Source organism: Myotis myotis, unplaced genomic scaffold, assembly GCF_014108235.1.
Source record: "Myotis myotis isolate mMyoMyo1 unplaced genomic scaffold, mMyoMyo1.p scaffold_m19_p_13, whole genome shotgun sequence".
Lineage (NCBI taxonomy): Eukaryota > Metazoa > Chordata > Mammalia > Chiroptera > Vespertilionidae > Myotis > Myotis myotis.
In genome coordinates, this window is record NW_023416317.1 from 48870124 (window position 1) to 48889046 (window position 18923).

The 18923-nt window shown below is 50.1% G+C and overlaps 1 protein-coding gene across 5 annotated transcripts in view; it reads left to right on the forward strand.

Annotated features, from left to right (window-relative positions):
* FYCO1 (FYVE and coiled-coil domain autophagy adaptor 1) overlaps positions 1 to 13014 on the forward strand; it is a 68037-nt gene extending 55023 nt beyond the window's left edge. For all 5 annotated transcript variants that reach the window (XM_036333054.1, XM_036333058.1, XM_036333059.1 and 2 more), the window contains 3 exons: positions 2874 to 3084; positions 8277 to 8386; positions 9604 to 13014. In XM_036333054.1, the coding sequence (XP_036188947.1) occupies positions 2874 to 3084; positions 8277 to 8386; positions 9604 to 9679 (397 nt within the window). In that variant the 3' untranslated portion in view covers positions 9680 to 13014. The remainder of the gene's footprint in view (positions 1 to 2873; positions 3085 to 8276; positions 8387 to 9603) is intronic.
* Positions 13015 to 18923: the final 5909 nt, after the last annotated feature.

Below are 18923 nucleotides of genomic sequence, written 5' to 3' on the forward strand. Positions count from 1 at the left end.
AAAGAACTGAAAGAAATTTGCCATTCTCAGTGGACAGGCAGGCACGATGCTTTTGCAATTTTAGTGGACCTCCTACAAGCACTTGTTTTATGTTTAGATGGTATAAATCATGATACAAATATTAGATGGAGTAACTATAGCGGGCTGAGCATTTGTACTCTGTAGTGCAGTAACAGATTTTGATTTCGTTGTTACCATTGTCATTCTTAATGTTCTATCTTTTATAAGAGCCTTTGGGGAAAATCTCCAGGGGCAGACTTCTGATGTCTTCTTTGCAGCCAGTAGCTTGACTGCGGTGCTGCATTCGCTAAATGAAGTGATGGGAAATAGTGAAGTTTATCGTGAATTTTGGTTTGAGGAAGCCACCAACTTGGCAACCAAACCTGATGTCCAGATGAAGCTCCCTGGGAAATTCCACGGAGCTCGGCAAGGGAACCCAGAGTCTCAGCTGACCTCTGAGGGTTACTAGAAAGAAGCTCCAAGTGTTCCCACAGTGGAGCACAGTATCCAGGAACTGAAAGATATAGTCTCAGAACAGCACCTCAGAGCTCTTAAATGCTCATCTCTGATCCCCTCTGTCATGGGACAGCTCAAATTCAATACATCGGAGGAGCACCATGCTGACGTGTCCAGACACAACTTACCCAGTCCTGATACACTCTCAGCTGAGCTGCATTGTGGGAGAATCAAGTGAAAACACAGAGGAGAAGATAGAGAGCCTCCACCCACCATTTATGAAGCCCTCCACCTGCCAGACATCAAGGTTTTCCCTAGTGTTTATGCACTGCTGAAGGTCCCGTGTATTCTCCCTATGATGAAGGTTGAGAATGAACGCTATGAAAATGGGCGAAAGCGTCTCAAAGCGCACCTGAGGAACCCTTTGACAGACCAAAGGTCCAGTTACTTAGCTTTGCTTAACATAAACTTTGATATAAAACATGATTTGGATTTAATGGTGGACATATATATCAAATTCTATACAACTAAGTCAGAGCTTCCTACAGATAATTCCAAAACTATCAAAAATACCTGAGGGGCTATTGAAATAGGTTTTCTCTTATATTGGATATTGAAAAAAATCTAAGAAATTCGAAAACATAGAAAAGCTATAAGGTATATGTAGGCCACTTAATCACTGGATATCTTGAGTGCATTAGCCATTGGTGATCTGACGGTTTAAATGGCCCGTGTGAACGCTCATGCTTGGAGAACTAACTGTCGTCCAGAGGGTGGCGTTGAAAGGGCCACGCTGCACTTCTACGTGATCTCTGCTAATGTCATTTTAGACGTAACATTTATTATCGGTTCTTTGAAGAAATAAATTTTGAGGAGGTGTGGGAGGAATGTGTTTCATAAAACTTTACGATGAAGCGCATGACTAATCTTTGAATAGCAGGAGTTTTAAGAATGCTATTAGAAATCTGTAATGGACAGTTAAGGGAATTGCCAGATAGTGAAAGAAACGTGAGCTTGCCAAACAAGGATTTCAGTGTAGATTTTGTCTTTATTCAATGATCTTAAAGGAACAAGTTACTGTTAAACATTGAAGGAAGAATCTGCCATTGTTCTACATCTGGGTGTTGCTGTATACATTCCTTTGTTGAGCCTATATCTTCATAAGCTTTTTAGTAAGTATATGTCAAACACTTCTGTTTCATGGTCAAGGCAGGATCAGAGGCCATGGGTACTGACAACAGATTGGTCTGTTTTATCTTGTCTTTTTCCATGACTGTATCTACTGCCTTGTCTTGATTTATAAGCAAAACCTAGAAAACCTACAAAAAATGTGTTTTGTCGTTTATCTAGGAATAACACAGAAAATATTGCTATTATTTTTGGTGAAGAAAGTCAATTTTGTACAGTTTATTTCGATGTAAATAAAATGTGAATTTGTTTTTTAAAAAAAAGGTGTTCAAGAAACTTAGTGAGAACTTCAACAGCATGAGAAAGGACATAGAAACCATAAAAAAGGACCAGTGAGAAATGATTAATACAAAAATGTGAAATGAGGAACATAGTATAAGAAATAAACAGTCAGCCCTAACCGGTTTGGCTCAGTGGATAGAGCATCGGCCTGCAGACTGATGGGTCCCAGGTTCGATTCCAGTAAGGGCATGTATCTTGGTTGCAGGCACATCCCCAGTGGGAGGTGTGCAGGAGGCAGCTGATCGATGTTTCTCTCCCATCGATGTTTCTAACTCTCTATCCCTTTCCCTTCCTCTCTGTAAAAAATCAATAAAATATATTTTTTAAAAAGAAAGAAAGAATCAGTCAGTTAGATGAAGTAAAGATTTGAATCAGCAATTTGGAAGACAAGGTAGCAGAAAATATCCAATCAGTGCAGCAAAAAGAAAAGAATTTAAATAATAACATTGCATCATAGGGGTACCTGAAGGAAAAGTGAAAGAACAAGGGTTTGAGAAACCTAATTGAAAAAATAATAAGTGAAAACTTCCCTGATCTGGAGAAGGTAAACGAAACATAAGTCCAGGAAGCGTAGAGAGTCCCAAACAAGATGAATCCAAAGAGGCCCACACCAAGACACATCATAATTAAAATGGCAAAGATTAGAGACAAAGAGAATATTAAAAGCTGCAAGAGAAAGGCAGTTAGTTACCTACAAGGGAGCTCCCATAGGATTGTCAGTTGATTTCTCAACAGAAACATTTCAAGCCAGAAGGAATTGGTATGAAATAGTCAAAGTGATAAAAATCAAGGATCTTCAACCAAGACTATGTTACCCAGCAAGGTTATCATTTAACATTGAAGGAAAAATAAATAGCTTCCCAGACAAGAAAATGCTGAAGGAGTTTATTACCATTAAATCAGTTTACCCATGTTGATCAGGTCCCTCTCTGCCTTTGTTTTTTTAGGGTAAAATTGCCCTTCACAGTGGATGAGATTGCCAGCTTTGGGGAGGGTAACAGGGAGCTGTTTGTGAGGTCCAGTACCTACAGCTTCATCTCCATCACTGTGGCCGAGACCGGCCTCACCATCAGCTGGGTCTTCTCCTCCGACCCCAAGAGTATCTCCTTCAGCGTGGTCTTCAGGGAGGCAGAGGACACTCCGCTGGATCAGTGCAAGGTAAGGAGGCCAGCTCCCTGTCAGCGGGCGCGGGCTCACATCAGGACGCCTGGCCAGGCCCTCCCTACAGCAGGGCCACGGCCGTCCTGCCTTCTGCTGGGCAGGCCTTTCTTGAAATGTTCAGGGCCCCAGCTGTGAGAGGGACACGGAGAGAAACCAGGGTGGGAGAGCCCTCTGGCTGCATCACAGAGCAGGCACGGCGTCTGGGCTTGTCCAGCTTGGGGAAGGAGAGACCTGAAGCTCAGGAGAGCGGTCTTCAAATGTCTGAAGGTCACTCCTTTGTCAGATAGCTTCAGTCTGACCTTCAGATAGATCAGTAGGTGAAACATTGAGGAATGCAGACGGAGGGCTCAATGTAAGGATTATTTTTTAACAGAGTCGTACAGAGCAAGAAGTATCACTGTGAGAGATCACCATCTCCCGAGATCCCTGCTTCTGGTCATTAGCTTTGGGTGTTCAACATCTCACCACAAAAACAGCCACTGTCACTTGGGTTGGTTGGGCTTGAAATCTTCACGCCAGATACCAGTTCATACGCTCCTGAGACAGCCTAAGCTTGCAATATTGACGGTGGTCTGGGCCTCACGTTAGAAACACCTGGGGAGCGTCTTTAAACCCTCCGCCAGTGCCACTCCCCAGACCACGAAGTGAGGTCCTCGTATGGCTTGGGCACAGACATCCCTAGTGATTGCAGTGAGCGGCCAGGTTGAGGGCCACGGGGCTGGATCAAGGGGAGGAAGTCAGAGTGCAGAGGGTGGGGTGGAATTTGGAACACAAGCAGGTGAACAGGACCCGTGGTGGTGATTGAATGTGGGGTGAGGAAGAGGGTCAGAATCCATGCCTGTACCTCTGTGGGGACAGGGTGCAGAGGACAATGGATGAGAGCTGGTTTGGGTAAAAACCCCAGTTCCGTTCGAATCACTGAGTGGCGGGAATGGTGAGGACAGTCAGCCACGCTGGACGGGAGCTGGGGGTGAATCCCAGGCCTTAATGTGGTTGCCAAATCTCCATTTTCCAAAATTGCAAGAAACAGGATAGAGAAGAGCAATTTGGGGTGCCCTGGGGGGCTCGGGGTAGGGGTGGGAAGGCCCCTGAGCTGAAGGCAGCCTCGTTCATTCTTATCTGAACACTGCTCTGCCCTCTCATCATTTTGGGGGCTGACAGCCATGCCACCTACCTGGCTTTGGGGCACTTCCTTCCTGAGAGGTGGTGATGCCCCAGCCCGGAGGTCCTGGAGCCTGTGGTCTGAGAGTGGACCCAGGGTCACCTGCCGACTGGGCACCCGGAGGGTGGAGTCTCGCTCTGTGGGGCAGGTCTTCATCCGGTTTGCAGATAAGCAAGCTGAGATGCGTAGTGACTTGCCTGTGTGGTTGTTTGAGCAGCAGTGATACCAATGCACTTACCAGCTCTGCCCTGACCCTGCCGCACAGCCAAGAGCTTATACCAGCACCTTTGCTGTTCACCCTCCCGGTCCCCAGGCCCACCAAGCGCCTAGCACTGCAACCACCCAGATTAATACTGTGGGTGTTTGTGGCCGGGAGGGAGGAGGTGACTAAATCAGATGTCCAGACCTTTGCCATTCCATCTGCCCACATGTGCCTGAGCCCTGGGTCTCTCCCCTTCCCAGTCACTCACCTGCCACACCTGTGTGGTTCATACCAGGAATCACGCCTCCTCTCTGGCTTCCAGGTGCCTTCCTGGGTTATGACCACCATTGTCTTTCCCACAGTGGACGCCAGGGGGCAGAAGAAGCCCATCTATGGGGGGAGTGAGCTGGGTGCTCTGTTGCTCCTCTGCCTTCACAGGCCCACTGTCCCCAGCCAGCTGTAGGTGGAGGTGATTATTTCTGCCTGAGGTCCCCAAACAAACAGATGTCACCCTGAGGAAGGTCTGGCACACGTCCTCAGCATCTGTCCTAGGTACCCCCCTGTGTGGCCCCCTGACAGCCTGGGTCTTACAAGAAACAACGGGCGCAGTGTGACTGTGGAGGTGCAGACACAGGAAGTATGCTCATGCTTGCAATCTGTTCACAACCATTTATTGAGCTTCTGCTCTGTACTGGGCTCTGGGGCCCGTGGGATCTGCCCTTGAAGAGCTCACAATAGAACCAGAGCCCCTAGTGAAAAGGCAGCCATGATTCACGGGGTGAGTGTCATAATCAGAGGGAGTGGGCACTGTGGTCACCTAACCCAGCCTGGGGGCCAGGGATTGGGGCAGGAGACCCTGGGCCAAACCAAGGAAGCATATGGGGCCATGGGTTAGAGAAGAAGTGTCCAGGCAGGAGCAGCACAGCAGAAGGCCGGCCCTGTCTCTGGTGGCACCGGTCAGAGACACCCCCCCACCTTGCCACACCTTCTCCAGGGTGACTTCCTCCATGCCTGGACACCGAGCTTAGAGTCTGAATTTGGGAAGGCACTTGTTAAAGAAACAGTACACCAGGAACTCGAGGCTACCCTTGTGAGGACCCAGGCTTGGCCAGAGAAGCTCGATGACCACCTAGGGCCACAGAGGGAGTCAGGGGAGGAACCGGGACTGGGAACAGGACCTTTAAATTCTTACTTTTTAAAAAAATATATATTTTTATTGATTTCAGAGAGGAAGGGAGAAGGAGAGATAGAAACATCAATGATGAGAGAGAAACATTGATCGCCTGCTTCCTACACCACCCCACACACACACACACTGGGGATTGAGCCTGCAATCCGGGCATGTGTCCTGACGGAATCGAACCGTGATCTCCTGGTTCATAGGTCGATGCTCAACCACTGAGCCATGCCAGTCAGGCTAACGTCTTACTTTTCAAATAGCTTTATGGAGATATCACTCACTATTTAATATGTACAAGTCATTGGGGTTTTGTTTTGTTTTTAAGTTTATTCACCGAGTTTTGCAACTACCACCACTGTCTACTCTCATATCATTTTCATCACATCCCCCCAAAATATGGACCCACTAGCAGTCCCCTCTAACCTCTACCCAGCAGCCACCAGCTCACTCTCACTATGGACTTGCCTATGCTGGACATTTCATGTGAATGGAATCAGACAGTAGGTGGCCTTTTTAACTGGCTTTTTCCATTTAGCATAGAACCTCGCTTTAAACCAGGACCCCATGACACCAGAGCCCATAGAAAGATCAGTTAAACCAACGTGGACTGTTTTACAGACACATCACCTACATCAGGGCATGGCCACTCAGGCATGGAGGCCAAGGAGGTGTCCGCAGACATCACCGCGGAGCCCTGTCTCCGGTTTATGCCATTGTCGTCCCGTCACCTCAACTGCATGAGCTCTGATACCAGAGCAGTTATGACTCTCCCCTAGACGTCTTGGTGTATTTATTTAAAGTAATGAAGAGTCTTATTTTAAATGTATCCTCTTTAGAGGACCTGCCTTAGCGAGCCCTTGGTTGTTGCTTTGTCGGCAAGGCTGTGACTGTAGGTAGGAGATGCAGGGCGCACAGGTGACCCTGTAGAAAGGGCAGGCTTTCTGCCCAGCAGCTCCTTCCTACCGTGCTTGCAGGAGGTCTCAGGCCAGGCTCAGAAGTTTTAAGTCATGGACCCCATCCATGACCTAACCACCCCAACCACTTAGCTCCCCGGGGACCTCAGACCCCAGTGGAATTAGAATATTATCGAACATGAATGAAACTTAACGAGATAATGTGCAGAAGTAGCTGCCTCAGAGCCCACACATAGTAGGTCCTCATGTATCTCTGTCCCCTCCAGGCTTGTCTTGGGCCCATTCTACTCCCTCACCACCAGCAGCCTCCAGCCAGAGCGAATGTACTGTGTGTGGTGTCAGGAACACACCCAGGCACTCTCTCCCATGTCTTCGGGGTCTCCCTTTTGATTTCTCTTTTACTCGTGTTATTTAGAAGTGTGTGATGTAGTTTCCAAGTATTTGGGGATTTTGCAGAGATCTATTCATTTTTTTATTTAATCCCATTGTCAGAAAACACACTTTGTCTAACTTGAATCCGTTTAGATGTAAGTTGTTTTTTACAGCCTAATAGAATACCTGGTGAATGTTCCAAGTGCACTTGGAAAGAATGTGTATTCTGCTGTTGGGTGGCGTGTTCTATAATTACCAATTAGGTCAAATTGTTGATAGTGTTGTGCAAGTCTTCTATTTCCTTTCTTTTTTTTAAGTTTGCATTTTTTATTAATTTTTAGAGAGAGGGGAAAGGAGAGACATCATTGAGAGAGAGAAACATTGATCGGTTGCCTTCCATACAGGCCCCGACCAGGGATCGAACCCTCAACCCTCCATTATTGAGAGATATTGAAATATCCAACTATAATTGTGAATTTATTTTATTTCTCCTTGTAATTATACCTTTTTTTTTTTTTTTTTTTGCTTCATGTGTTTTGAAGCTCTGTCATCAGGAGCATAAATGGGTAGGATTATGTCCTGGTCTTATTCTTTGATATAATATTCACTTTGATATTAATATAGTCAATCCAGCTTTCTTTTGACTAGTGTAGCATGGTACATCTTTTTACATCCTTGTACTTTTAACTTATTTGTATATTTACATTTAAATAGCATTTCTTATAGGTGTGATGGGGTTGGGTCTTGCTTTTATCCAACCTGATCATCTCTGCCTTTTAATTTGGATGTTTAGACTATTTACATTTAATGTGATTATTGATGAGATTAGGTTTGCCTATACATCTTCCTGTTTGTTTTCTGTTTGTCCTGTCTGGTGGTTGTTTCCTTAGCAGTGAGCTAAGGCTCGTCTTGTTCTCTCAGAGATCCCTGACCTTCATTGCCTATGTCCAGTCTCTTGAAAACTGCTGCTTTGTGTCAAACTGGGGCCAACAGGAAACAGCCAGGCAGACGGATATTACCTAGAATGAGCCCCAGCTTCCTAAAGCCAGAAAGGGGCTGTTTCTGCAGATGGTGGGCGTTCCGGCACTGGCCATGGTCAGAGGGGGCTGGGGTCTACTCCTTTGGGGTGTTGACCAGTTCATGATCTGGATGAAACTCATACCTACCCCTGCGACAAGTTATCACCAAACCATGGCGTGTGGAAGGCACCCCACTACTCCTAGGGGCTGATCCCAGCCCAGCTCAGCTCTGACCTCAGACAGGGCACTCAGTTTCCTGCCCCAAATAAAGGGTCTTCCCAGAGGGTCTATGGGGCCCTTTCAGCCTCTGATGGTTTTCCTTACCTGCTTTTTCTCCCAGGTCCTCATTCCCATCACCCGATGCAATTCCCACAAGGAGAACATCCAGGGCCAGCTCAAGGTCCGCACACCAGGCATCTACATGCTCATCTTCGACAACTCCTTCTCCAGGTAGGGGCCTCCTCATGCATCAGCATCCGGACCACCGACCTGCCACCTGGTCTCAAGAACAGAGGTGGACATTGAAAATAGATTAATTAATTATCATTCTTTTATTATTAAGAGTTCTTTGATTTTAGACTCCTATACTACAGTGTTCCAATGTGTTGCCAGTTTTATAAACACACAAGCTGATACTTACAGCCATACTACATGTCGGGTATGTTCTCAGCACCCCCACACTTACGGACTCACTTCTGCCCCACAGCATCCCCAGGTAATAGGGACCATCTCTCTCCTTAATGTTACTGCTAAAGGCTGAGGACCAGGGGTAAAGGAGTGACATTCCCAAGTCACACAGATAGTGATGGAGCCAGACTTGAATACAGCTGGCCAGCTCCAGACTCCGGCCGGACTCAACCGGCTTGCTCTCCTGCCTCTCCGATGTCCAGGTTCCCCATGTCCAGGCCACAGAAAGGCTCAGTAAATACAGTGGAAGGATTCAGTGGGTGGGTGGGTGAAGTGACAGATTGTTGAAAGAGAGAGGAATAAAAGAATGACGGCTAAAACTAGGGATAAACAGGATAGAACTGTGAGGCGAAGTCCCTGGCCTGCTTGTCAGGGAGCAGGGGCTTCGTGTGCTTCCTCTGGGAAGCCCTGTATCAAAGCAGCAGGTCTAGGTCCAGGAGTGGAGGAGTTGGGGGGTGAGATGGCAATGTAGGGAGATACGGCTTGAAGGGCAGCCAAGGAAGGACGTGGGAGAGGACCAGCATTGGATGAGCATCGCTCATAAGCCAGGGCTCGTGGAGACATGAGACAGGGGAGCTACGGTTATGGCCACTTATCCCTTTGATGTCTTCTGGCTCCAGCATAAGCCCTTAATTGGGGCTGCCTCTTAGGAGACCTGCCTGATCAGCACGCAGCCACGTCTCTTCTGTGTGGTGCCCAAATCCCCCCACCTGGGCCCCCTTCCCAATCCACTTGGGTTTTCAGCAGAATAACTGGGTAGAGCACTCTGAAAGTCCATGGTGATGTTCATGGGGATGTCCCAGGGCCCCTGATTCTTTGCAGAAACAGAGCTCAGCTGGCCAGACAGGAAATTGGGTGCAGCCCAGGCCTCTGAGCAGAGGTCCCCTGTGCCAACCGGCACCCTCACCCTCCAGGCCTCTGCAGCCTCGGCCTCTCGGCTCTCAGGGTAACACCCTCCATGTCCATCTCTGTTTCCTCAGGTTTGTCTCCAAAAAAGTATTTTACCACTTGACGGTCGACCGGCCCGTGATCTACGATGGGAGTGATTTCCTGTAGCCTCCGCACCTGGATTTCAGCAGTTTCACTTCACCCACAGGAAACACTACTCTCTCACCTGCCACATAAAACACTACAACAAAAACAACAAAAACAGCCCAGCCACTCCAAAGCTGATCAACTATGCAATTCGACAACACCCTGGCTGCTCTCCTGGCTGCATGGTCCAGGCAGCGTGCGCTCAGCCCACAGCTCAGCTCCCGTGGGCTCACACAGCCTTTCCCTCGCTGCCTCGCCCCCGAAGGGGCACTGCCGGAAGGCTCACCACTCCTGAGCACAGTTGGCTCCAAGCCTCCTGGGGAGTTTCATAGGCCAGAGGTGGTACCTACCTCTGCCCATGGGAAGAGTTGCCCTGCTCTGCCAGCCTGGCCCGGCATCCTGAGAGACCATGAGCCAGATGCCCTTGCCGGACCCAGTGAGGCCTTGGGCCCCAGGGTCATCTTGAGAGTCAGGGTGCCAGGGACCCTCACGAGACCTCAACCAGCCTCCTCCGGCCATGTTCCTGTCAGCTTGGCGTTGCTCCCACACTCAGCAATTCCAGCGGCCCCTCCAACTGCCCCTTCCTCCTGGGCCTTCTGCTGGGCAATTCTGTCCGCGAGCAAAGCCCTTCATCACCCAGGCCTCTCAGATCTCCCCTAAGAATCAGAACTGAAAGTAATCCAGGGAACAGAACCCAACACACTCAGGGGCCTGCAGAAGCCACCCGATACAGACGGTGAAAGCCCAAGACCGATTAACACCAATGTGTGATGAGAAAGCAGGCTCGTGCTTGGCCTGCAGGTCCCACTTCTCGGCTGCTGGCCTTCATTTATACAAATAGGAGCTGCCTCGCATGCAGATACATTTACTAATGATCATAATCAGGATGAGAACCACTTTCAAAAACGGGGGCTCCTTAAGTCTTAGGTAACTCACGTGTAAACATGCACGACTCATGAATCTGCTCTGTTCACCATTTGGTCCCGATTCCCTGGCACCACTTGCCCACTTCCTGCTGCTCAGCTGGAACCTGATGCCCAGGAGCCACCTCCCCTGGGGCAGATGTTTCCTTTTCCTGGTCTCTGGCCCTTTGCTTCGCCCACCACAGAAGCTCACCTTTGATGGCCTCTGTGCCTGTTCAGAGGAGCCAGCCACCTGTAGCCAGGGCCTCGGTCCTTCCTGCTGAACAGAACATCTGACGAGGCAGCCCATGCTGACCGGGGCTGAGGGAGAGAGCGCTGGGCCCCAGCAGCCCTCTGTCATCCATGAGCCTGGCCTGATGGGTTCTGAGAGCTTGAGGCTGGGTCAGGGCCCCCCACTAAGAGCAGCACCGATCCCACTGTGCCCCAGCAGAGCACTCCTGGGGCAGGGGTTGGAGGAAATTGCTTCTGCAATGGGCTCAGACCCCTCGTTCAAGCAGGAGACCGGGCACTTGGGTTCGTTTAAGTGGGGCGTGGGGAATGGTGAACAACCTTCAGGAGAAAAGCTGGGCCTGTGCTCTCCTTGGAGCCACCAGAGCTCTAGCATCTACGGCCAAGGGCCTGATGGCGCCCTGCACCAGAACCACACGGCAGGGCCGGAGACCTCACAGCATGTGCTTGTCCTCAGGTGCGCCACAGCCCGAGACTGAAGGTTTCAGAGCTCGTTGTTCTGCCTGTGAGTCCATCCCCTCCCCCCCTTCCAGGAAAGCGTAATAGAAAGTAGCTGCTCACGTGAAAGAAACTAACAGTTAATGGAGAACGCAGGGCAGTCTGGGATCTGGTGAGAGCTTAGCTTTCGCAGGATCCCGGGAACTAGCATCTAGTGAGTAGCTGACGGTTCCTGTGAAAGGCCTGGGACATTCTATTCAAGAGGTCCTGCTGCAGCTTTAAGACCACTTGCCTGTCAACCCAGAGCCACTCCTGGGGAGCAGGGACCCCTCATGGTGAGCACCCCTGGAGTGGTGACTGCAGTTGCAAAAGGGCCTTTGGTGGTGGGAGGACTGTCCAATCCCCAGTCATGGCCGGCCCCAGTAGCGTATTTTTTGTGTTGGATGCACTCCTGTCCGTTACTTTGCATGTGAGTTCGGGTTTGCTGTGCACTCTGCAGCCGGAGACCACCTTGGCCTCCTGAGGTGTGGCAACAGCTTTATTATTCTAAGCAGGGTCCCAGCTTTACTGAGGCTTTGGGGTTGGGGTACTTTTAAAATGCAAATGACAATGAAGACCTAGCGAAGGTGGTAGCCCAGCCAGTAGACAAAATGGCACTGGAAATCAACAAGGAGGAAACACTTCGGGGTCCCAGGTAATTAAAAAGGAAAAACAGCTGGCCCAGCTCTGAGTAAGTCACTTATTTTTTAATATTGATGCTGGTTGGCTTGTTCACTACGGCCTCAGAAGCCACCACTAATCCAGCACCCTGAGCACAGGGCCTCTGTCGGGAAGCAGGTTTGGGTAAAGTGTGGCCTCTACAGAGACAACCGCACTCAGGTCGACCGGACCAGGAGCAGACAAATTCTCCAGCAGGAACCTGGAATGGGAAAACCCCATGGGGTTGAAGTGGAAAGAAGCTTCATACTGTAACTCAAAAACGAAGGGGATGGTTTCTCCAAACATGTTCGTTGTCACCAACGTAACGCGGTGAAGCCATTTCACTCATGAAAGGAAGTCCCCCGGCTGAGGATGAAACCTCAGTCTGTGGCTTATGGTACCGATTAGATGTCCACTGCTACACTCTCAAGACTGTCATTTCTTAAGTCTGTGTTGATAACTCCCTGTGAGAGCCCCATCCTTGGGCGGGGGTTGAGAATTATAGCAGAGAAGCCCTTTGTGGTGCTCAGAGCTGAAGATCGCCCTTCACAGCCGCTGCTGTCAGCTGTCCATCTTACAAAACTCCCAAAAGGCGCTTTTTAGTGGAACTTTGGGTAAGTTTTTCTCATTTCATTGTGATTCTTTCAAGGAAATGGGAAAGACTGAATAAAGCCCTTTCCCTCTTAATCACTTTAAAAATAATGAACCATATCTTTAAATATCGGGAAGCATTTTGATAAAAAAGCTTCCATAGAACCTGGTTATCCAGAGACGCTCTTGCCTGGTGGCCAGAGCAACACCCAGGCCTCCGGTGCACGGCTTCTGAGCGAATTGCACTTAAATCGACTAACCCTCAGTCCTCCTGGCCTTATGGGATAGTGGGCCTGGGCACCCGGTTCATTCTTACCTGCCAAAGAATTATCCAGAAGCACATCAAATGCCAACACCCCACCTGCACAGTGGGGGTGAGAACCTTTTGTATCCCCAAACATTTCTTTACAGCTTCTGCTGCACCGTTTGGAAGTGTATTTTTAACCTCAGGATTTAAATAAACACTATGACATTGAGGATGGTGTCATCTTTAATTCCATTGGGACGTAAGGCACACAGTGAAGTTACCCAGACCAGAGTCAGGTTAAGCTGCCTTGCTGGAAGATTGGTTCTGAGAAGTCCAGCACGGCCTGATCTCTGGATACTTCCCAGCCCACTCGGGCGGGTGTTGAGACCTGCCTGGGCCAATCCCCATTCCAGCCCAGCACCCTCCACCAGGCAAGCTGCCCTCGGCTCACATGTCCCAGCCCTTCCAGGGTACAGCGCTGTGAGCAAAGGGCGAACGTCTGATTTACCAGAAGAGTGGGGTGGGGAGGTCATGGATGGCTTAAAACCACAATTGGTCCACCAGTGGTACAGGCCGGGCAGCTGGCAGAGGGAGGAGTGCGGGCTCCCAGCTTACACGGCTCTAGTGGGTCAGGCCCGGGGCGGTGTCCCCGTCACTCCTGGACCAGTCAGATTGAGGTCAGGCTGGGCTGTCCACACCTTACACTCCACACCTGGGGATGCTAGAGCTCCTTCCCTTGGTCTCCCTGTGCCTCATAGAACACCTCCCAGCCCCCTTCCCTGCAACCCTCCCCATTCTCCCGTGGCCTTCCCTTTATTCAGCTATTTGGGAGGAACTTTCTGCATCTGTGTGCTCCCTGGCTCCATTCATCCCCACCTCACTCTCACAGCATTGAGCACTGCCAGGGTGATCCAGTTACTGAATCCTTAGGGACACTGGTCGGTCCCTATGCCTTGGTCAGCTGTAAGCCCTCAGCAATGCCGTTGGCAAACTTGGTGAGGGACAGAAGCTCCTGGAACTCCCTTGGCCTATGAGAGGTTTGGAGAGGGTGCAGGTGAGGTGAGCAATCAGTGGCCCCTCCCCCTGTCCTCCCTCTTGTTATGTCCTCAATCCAAGCCTCACTCTGTCCAGCGACCGGCCTGAAGTAATGGAAGATTGGTTCATCCTAGCACCCGAAACAGCACAGAGGAGGGGCCTCTGTAGATGGAACAGTCCCTCCAGAGGCTTGGTGGCTTTGCGGGGTGGGGGCTGGAATCTGAGGGCCTTCATGTCAGAATTCCCGTCGCACCTCCCCCACCCGCTAAAGCACCAAGCAGCCCAGGACGCCCTCGGTCTGCCCCAGGTTTTCCAAGGCCCATGCTTGCTCCCAGGCTCCTGGCCAGCTCAGTGCCACCAGCTCCGTGGCACGTGGAGGGACCACGCCTCCTCAGGCCACGTGCGCCCCTTGGTGCTGGGGGATGTGGCGACCCCCAGGTGACTCAGAAGGACACTCAGCAGGGTCAGCCCTCTCGGTTTGAAGATGCGTGGGAAAAATCTGGCGAGAAGAGCTCGCCACCCACACATCTGAAAAGCCAGATAGATCGTGAAACCGGCCGCCCCAGAGGAGAAAACGGACTTTTTTGAGGGAGCAGTTGAAGCTGAAGCCATGAAAAGGCAGGGGGAGGGCACAGCTGCTCTGAAAGCCCTTCAGAGGGGGTGAGGGTTGAAAGAAAGGTCAGCCTTTTGCTTTTCCCACGCCGCGGGCTCCTGGGGGGAGATGGTAAAGCCGGCAGAAGCGCGATGGCCAACCTCGGCCTCTGATGTGTGCCTCCTCCCTCCCCGCCGCCGAGCCCGTGGGAGGACCGAAACCGGTGCGGTTTCCTCACACCTCTGGCCCGTGTGCACTGAGGTTATCTCCGAGCTCGCAGCCCCAACTGGAGGCTGGAATGAATGGTTTTCTTGGCTAAAAAGGGAGCGACGTGAGACAGGCCACACGAGACCTGAGGTGCGTGCGTCTCCTGACCACGTCTGGCTTTGGGCCCGTGGCTCCGTGGACTCACCCGAGAAAAGGTGGGTCCAGGAGGCCCTCCCCAGCTTTCTGCTCCCAAGGAGCCCAACTGAGCCACGAAAGAAGGAGCCCATTCCTGGGAGCCTAAAGCTGTCTGTCAGGTCAGTGGGGCCGCACTGTCTTCTCCCTGGAGGGTGTGTGTGTGTGTGTGTTGGGGGGCTGGGGGGGGGGAGGCTCTAAGGATGAGCGAGCACAGAAGGGGTGAGGAGAGGGAAAAGCAGGAAGGGCCTTCCCCGAGGCCTCCGGCAGGGCTGGACTGCAGGCAGGTTAGCAGAAGTCACCTTGCTCATCGGAGGATAAGAGCGGTGGGGAAGGGGCAGCGTTGGTGTGGCCAGAGCCAGCTACCCCGTCCAGTGGAGGCAGCATGTTAGTGGAATGGAGACCTGGACCGTTTACCAAACAGACACCAAAGGCAGTGACAGCAGGCGGGGAAGAGGCAATCGGCCTGTTCCTCTGACTCCGGCTGCCTTCGAGGCCTTGCGTGCATCCACAGAAAGGCACTGGGGAGTGCAGGCCCCATCCTGCTTCCCAAGAGGCCTTGGCACAGGAGACGGGGTCCACGCGTGAAACCAGAAGCCTTTGTAAAGACAGCCCTGGCCACCGGCAAGGACGCCCACTGAACGGTTGCATGTTCTCTTGCCCTGGCTGTGGAAGAGGGAGGATGGGGAACCAGGACCCATCTCGAATCAGGCCCAGAGCCTCCTGGGTCGCCAAGGGTTCAGACATCAGAAAAACCCCAAGGTTGACCCAGGGCTTCGCTTTGCTCCAGAGTCAAGCTGTTCATTTAGTGTCAGTAAATGTAAAGCAAGTACCAAAGACTTTCTTATTTGGGTTCCCTGGTGGCCTGTTAAAATGCAGATTCATGGGCACCACCCAGTCAACTCTGGTCCATCTGAGCTGGCTCATTCACAAGTCTGCCCGGTGATGGAGGCAGAGCTGATCTGGGAGCCACTTCGAGAAGGTCCTTGAGGATGCCGCTGTGTCACCACTTTGGTTAAGACTTGAGGAAAGGGGGTAAGATGAGCTAATGGATCTATTTCTTAATTTAACTCCAACAGCGACCCTTAAATCTTGGAACCGGGACTTCTCCCTCAATGTGGTGGCCCAGCCAGATGCAGTGATTGAAAGTTCATTCTCGGAGAGGAAGGCATTTCTAAACGAATCCCCTCGTATGAAAATATTCTACAGGTAAATCTTTTTACACCCACATTTTTTTTATGGCTTGTATTTATATTCAACGGGCATGTTGCTAACTGGCAGATCGCTTGTAAATGGAAACAAATCCCTTCCCCAAATCCAAACTAGTTCCCTTCATGTCCAAAATTTAAGAATCAGAGGAAGAAATGTGAGTTTGGTACCAAAGGGTATGAGTTGATGGGAATGTCTGAGCTATTTAGAGAAGATGCTATTCCCGCTGCTCATGCTGAGATGGCTGTGGGCGTGGTTTCTCTAAACCAGTGGTCGGCAAACTGCGGCTCGAGAGCCACCTGCGGCTCTTTGGCCCCTTGAGTGTGGCTCTTCCACAAAATACCACGTGCGGGCGCGCATGTACAGTGTGATTGAGACTTCGTGGCCCATGCACAGAAGTCGGTTTTCAGCCTGGGCGAGTCTATTTTGAAGAAGTGGCGTTAGAAGAAGTGGGGGGTGTTGGTCAGCGCAGGCGGGGGCCTCAGGATACACAGCACGGGGGAGGCACACACGATTCGTGCACGAGTTGAGTGAGACTGGCTACAAGACAAGTGCGGATGGGAGAGTTGGAAGGGGTCGACCTCAGCGAACGTACCTCAATCAGATTGAGGACGTTTTTAGCAAAGGCCAGCTTAGGAGTACCCTAATTAAGTTAATAACAATGTACCTACCTATATAGTTTAAGTTTAAAAAGTTTGGCTCTCAAAAGAAATTTCAATAAAATGGACACATATGTAATACCCTTTGTAATACTTTAAGCAAAAAAAAAAAAAAAAAAAAAAGAAATTTCAATCGTTGTACTGTTGATATTTGGCTCTGTTGACGAATGAGTTTGCCGACCACTGCTCTAAACCATTCTCATTTCACTGGAGCATAGATTATGAGATGATTTTTTAAAAGTCCTCTATAAACCAGGAATTACAAGGCCAGGGTGGGGCAGAAGATGCCTTTGCCCAGACTCTGACCTACTTTCCATGTTAAGCTCCAACATCTGAGGCCAACTCAGATTTGGGAAAGCAAGCACACCCACTCAAAGATTGCAGACACAGAACACGTGACAGCTTTTCATTTATTGAATCAGTTACCGGAAGTGTCCAAAGGTCTCGTCCTCCATGGCCGCCATCGCTGTGTACGTAAGCCCATCATGGGAAGACCACGTGTCAGCACCACCCTGCCATGGCAAAGGCCTCCTGGGAAGGGTGACCAGGTCAGAGCGGCAGGCGCTCACGGGGCTGCTTGCTTCCTCACGCAGGACTGTTTGTATCAGCCACCGTGGGCCAATGCAAGAGATCATACACACACACCTTTCTCAGGAGGGGGCCGGCGGCAGTCTGAGCCACTCCAGCCCACTCTAGCCAGCCCTCCCTGGACCCCCCGCTCCTCTCGCTGCCTGTAGGGAAGGGGATGGCGTTACTACCCAAAGGACACAATAAGCCATTGCTCCAGGGTGTCCAACTTTACTTTTCCAAAGTTTCCTGGCAGCTGATTTCCGGTACCTGCAGTACAAATTGGACAAATGACTAATTTTACATTTTAACCAATTTATTAGTTCAACATATTGTGTCTACTACATACAAGGCACATACACCCGATCAGAAACACACACAAAGCTGCTTGTCCAAGGGCTCACCCAAGGAGGCTGCCATGTGAGTTGCCTGTCCCGGGAACTGTCTGCAAACCAGTTGGTAAGCCATACAAAGGCCAGCCTTGTGATTCTCAGCCACGGGCTCTCACCCGACAGAGCCTTCCAGAGCATTCTCCCAAAGCGGAGTCCACGTGGCACGTGGCCTCTCCCTGTTGCTGGGATGCAAGGATCTTGTATTCCCACTATAACCTCAGTGAGTAGAAAGGTTCATGGTACATAGATGAATGCTTGTTGAATGAATGCATGAGTATTCTGTAGGCCTGAACGACAATTTCAAAAGACCAGATTTCAAACTGACTACTTCAAAACAATGACTTCCACTTGACTATACATGTTGTGATAGGTCAACTTAAAATTAGGTGTTTTTTTTAAACTTTGTGGTTGAAAAGCCATGTTTGGTAATGGAAACATCACACTTTATTCACTTTATTCATTTTTCTGATGCACAGAGTTCTAGTAAAATGTAATGATATACTATAATCCCCCTTTATTTCAAAAAGCACTCACACAGTGTGTTTTCTGGAAATGTTGGATGATCACAACTTCCTCCTGGATTTCCCCGTGTGGACTCTTCCAACTTTTTATCTTAAGATGAGTCTGTTCCTGAAACCTCGTTTAATTTGAGTGCGAAATGGTCCTACTTATGCAACCACTTAAAAACGAAGGCAATTTGCCAACAACGAATCTTAAAGCATAAGAGTCACAGCATGTCTTCCATCCTGCAGTGTAGCTGTTAGGTCCGGACAGTCCATGGTGACAGTGGGATCCCAAAGGAAGCCCTTGGAACTGGGCGTGATGACGTGTGTTAGGGCGCAACTCAGAGTTCGTGGTCCTTGTGCTGTTCCCACATCTCTTTTCTTCAAAATCAGAGGGGACGGTGGGCCTGCTGGCACTGTTTTGCCAACCAGCCTACACTGGCCAACGTCCTATTTACCTCTAGACTCCTACCGGGTCACCATCACACTATAGACTCTAGACCAGCGGTTCTCAACCTTCTGGCTTTTTAAATAGAGTTCCTCATGTTGTGACCCAACCATAAAATTATTTTCGTTGCTACTTCATAACTGTAATGTTGCTACTGTTATGAATCGTAATGTAAATATCTGATATGCAGGACGGTCTTAGGCGACCCCTGTGAAAGGGTCGTTGGACAGCCAAAGGGGTCACGACCCACAGGTTGAGAACCGCTGACCTAGACTGAGAGGCGATTCAGTGACCTCCATCCTGGCTCACCCTCCTCCCATCCTCCATCCCCCATC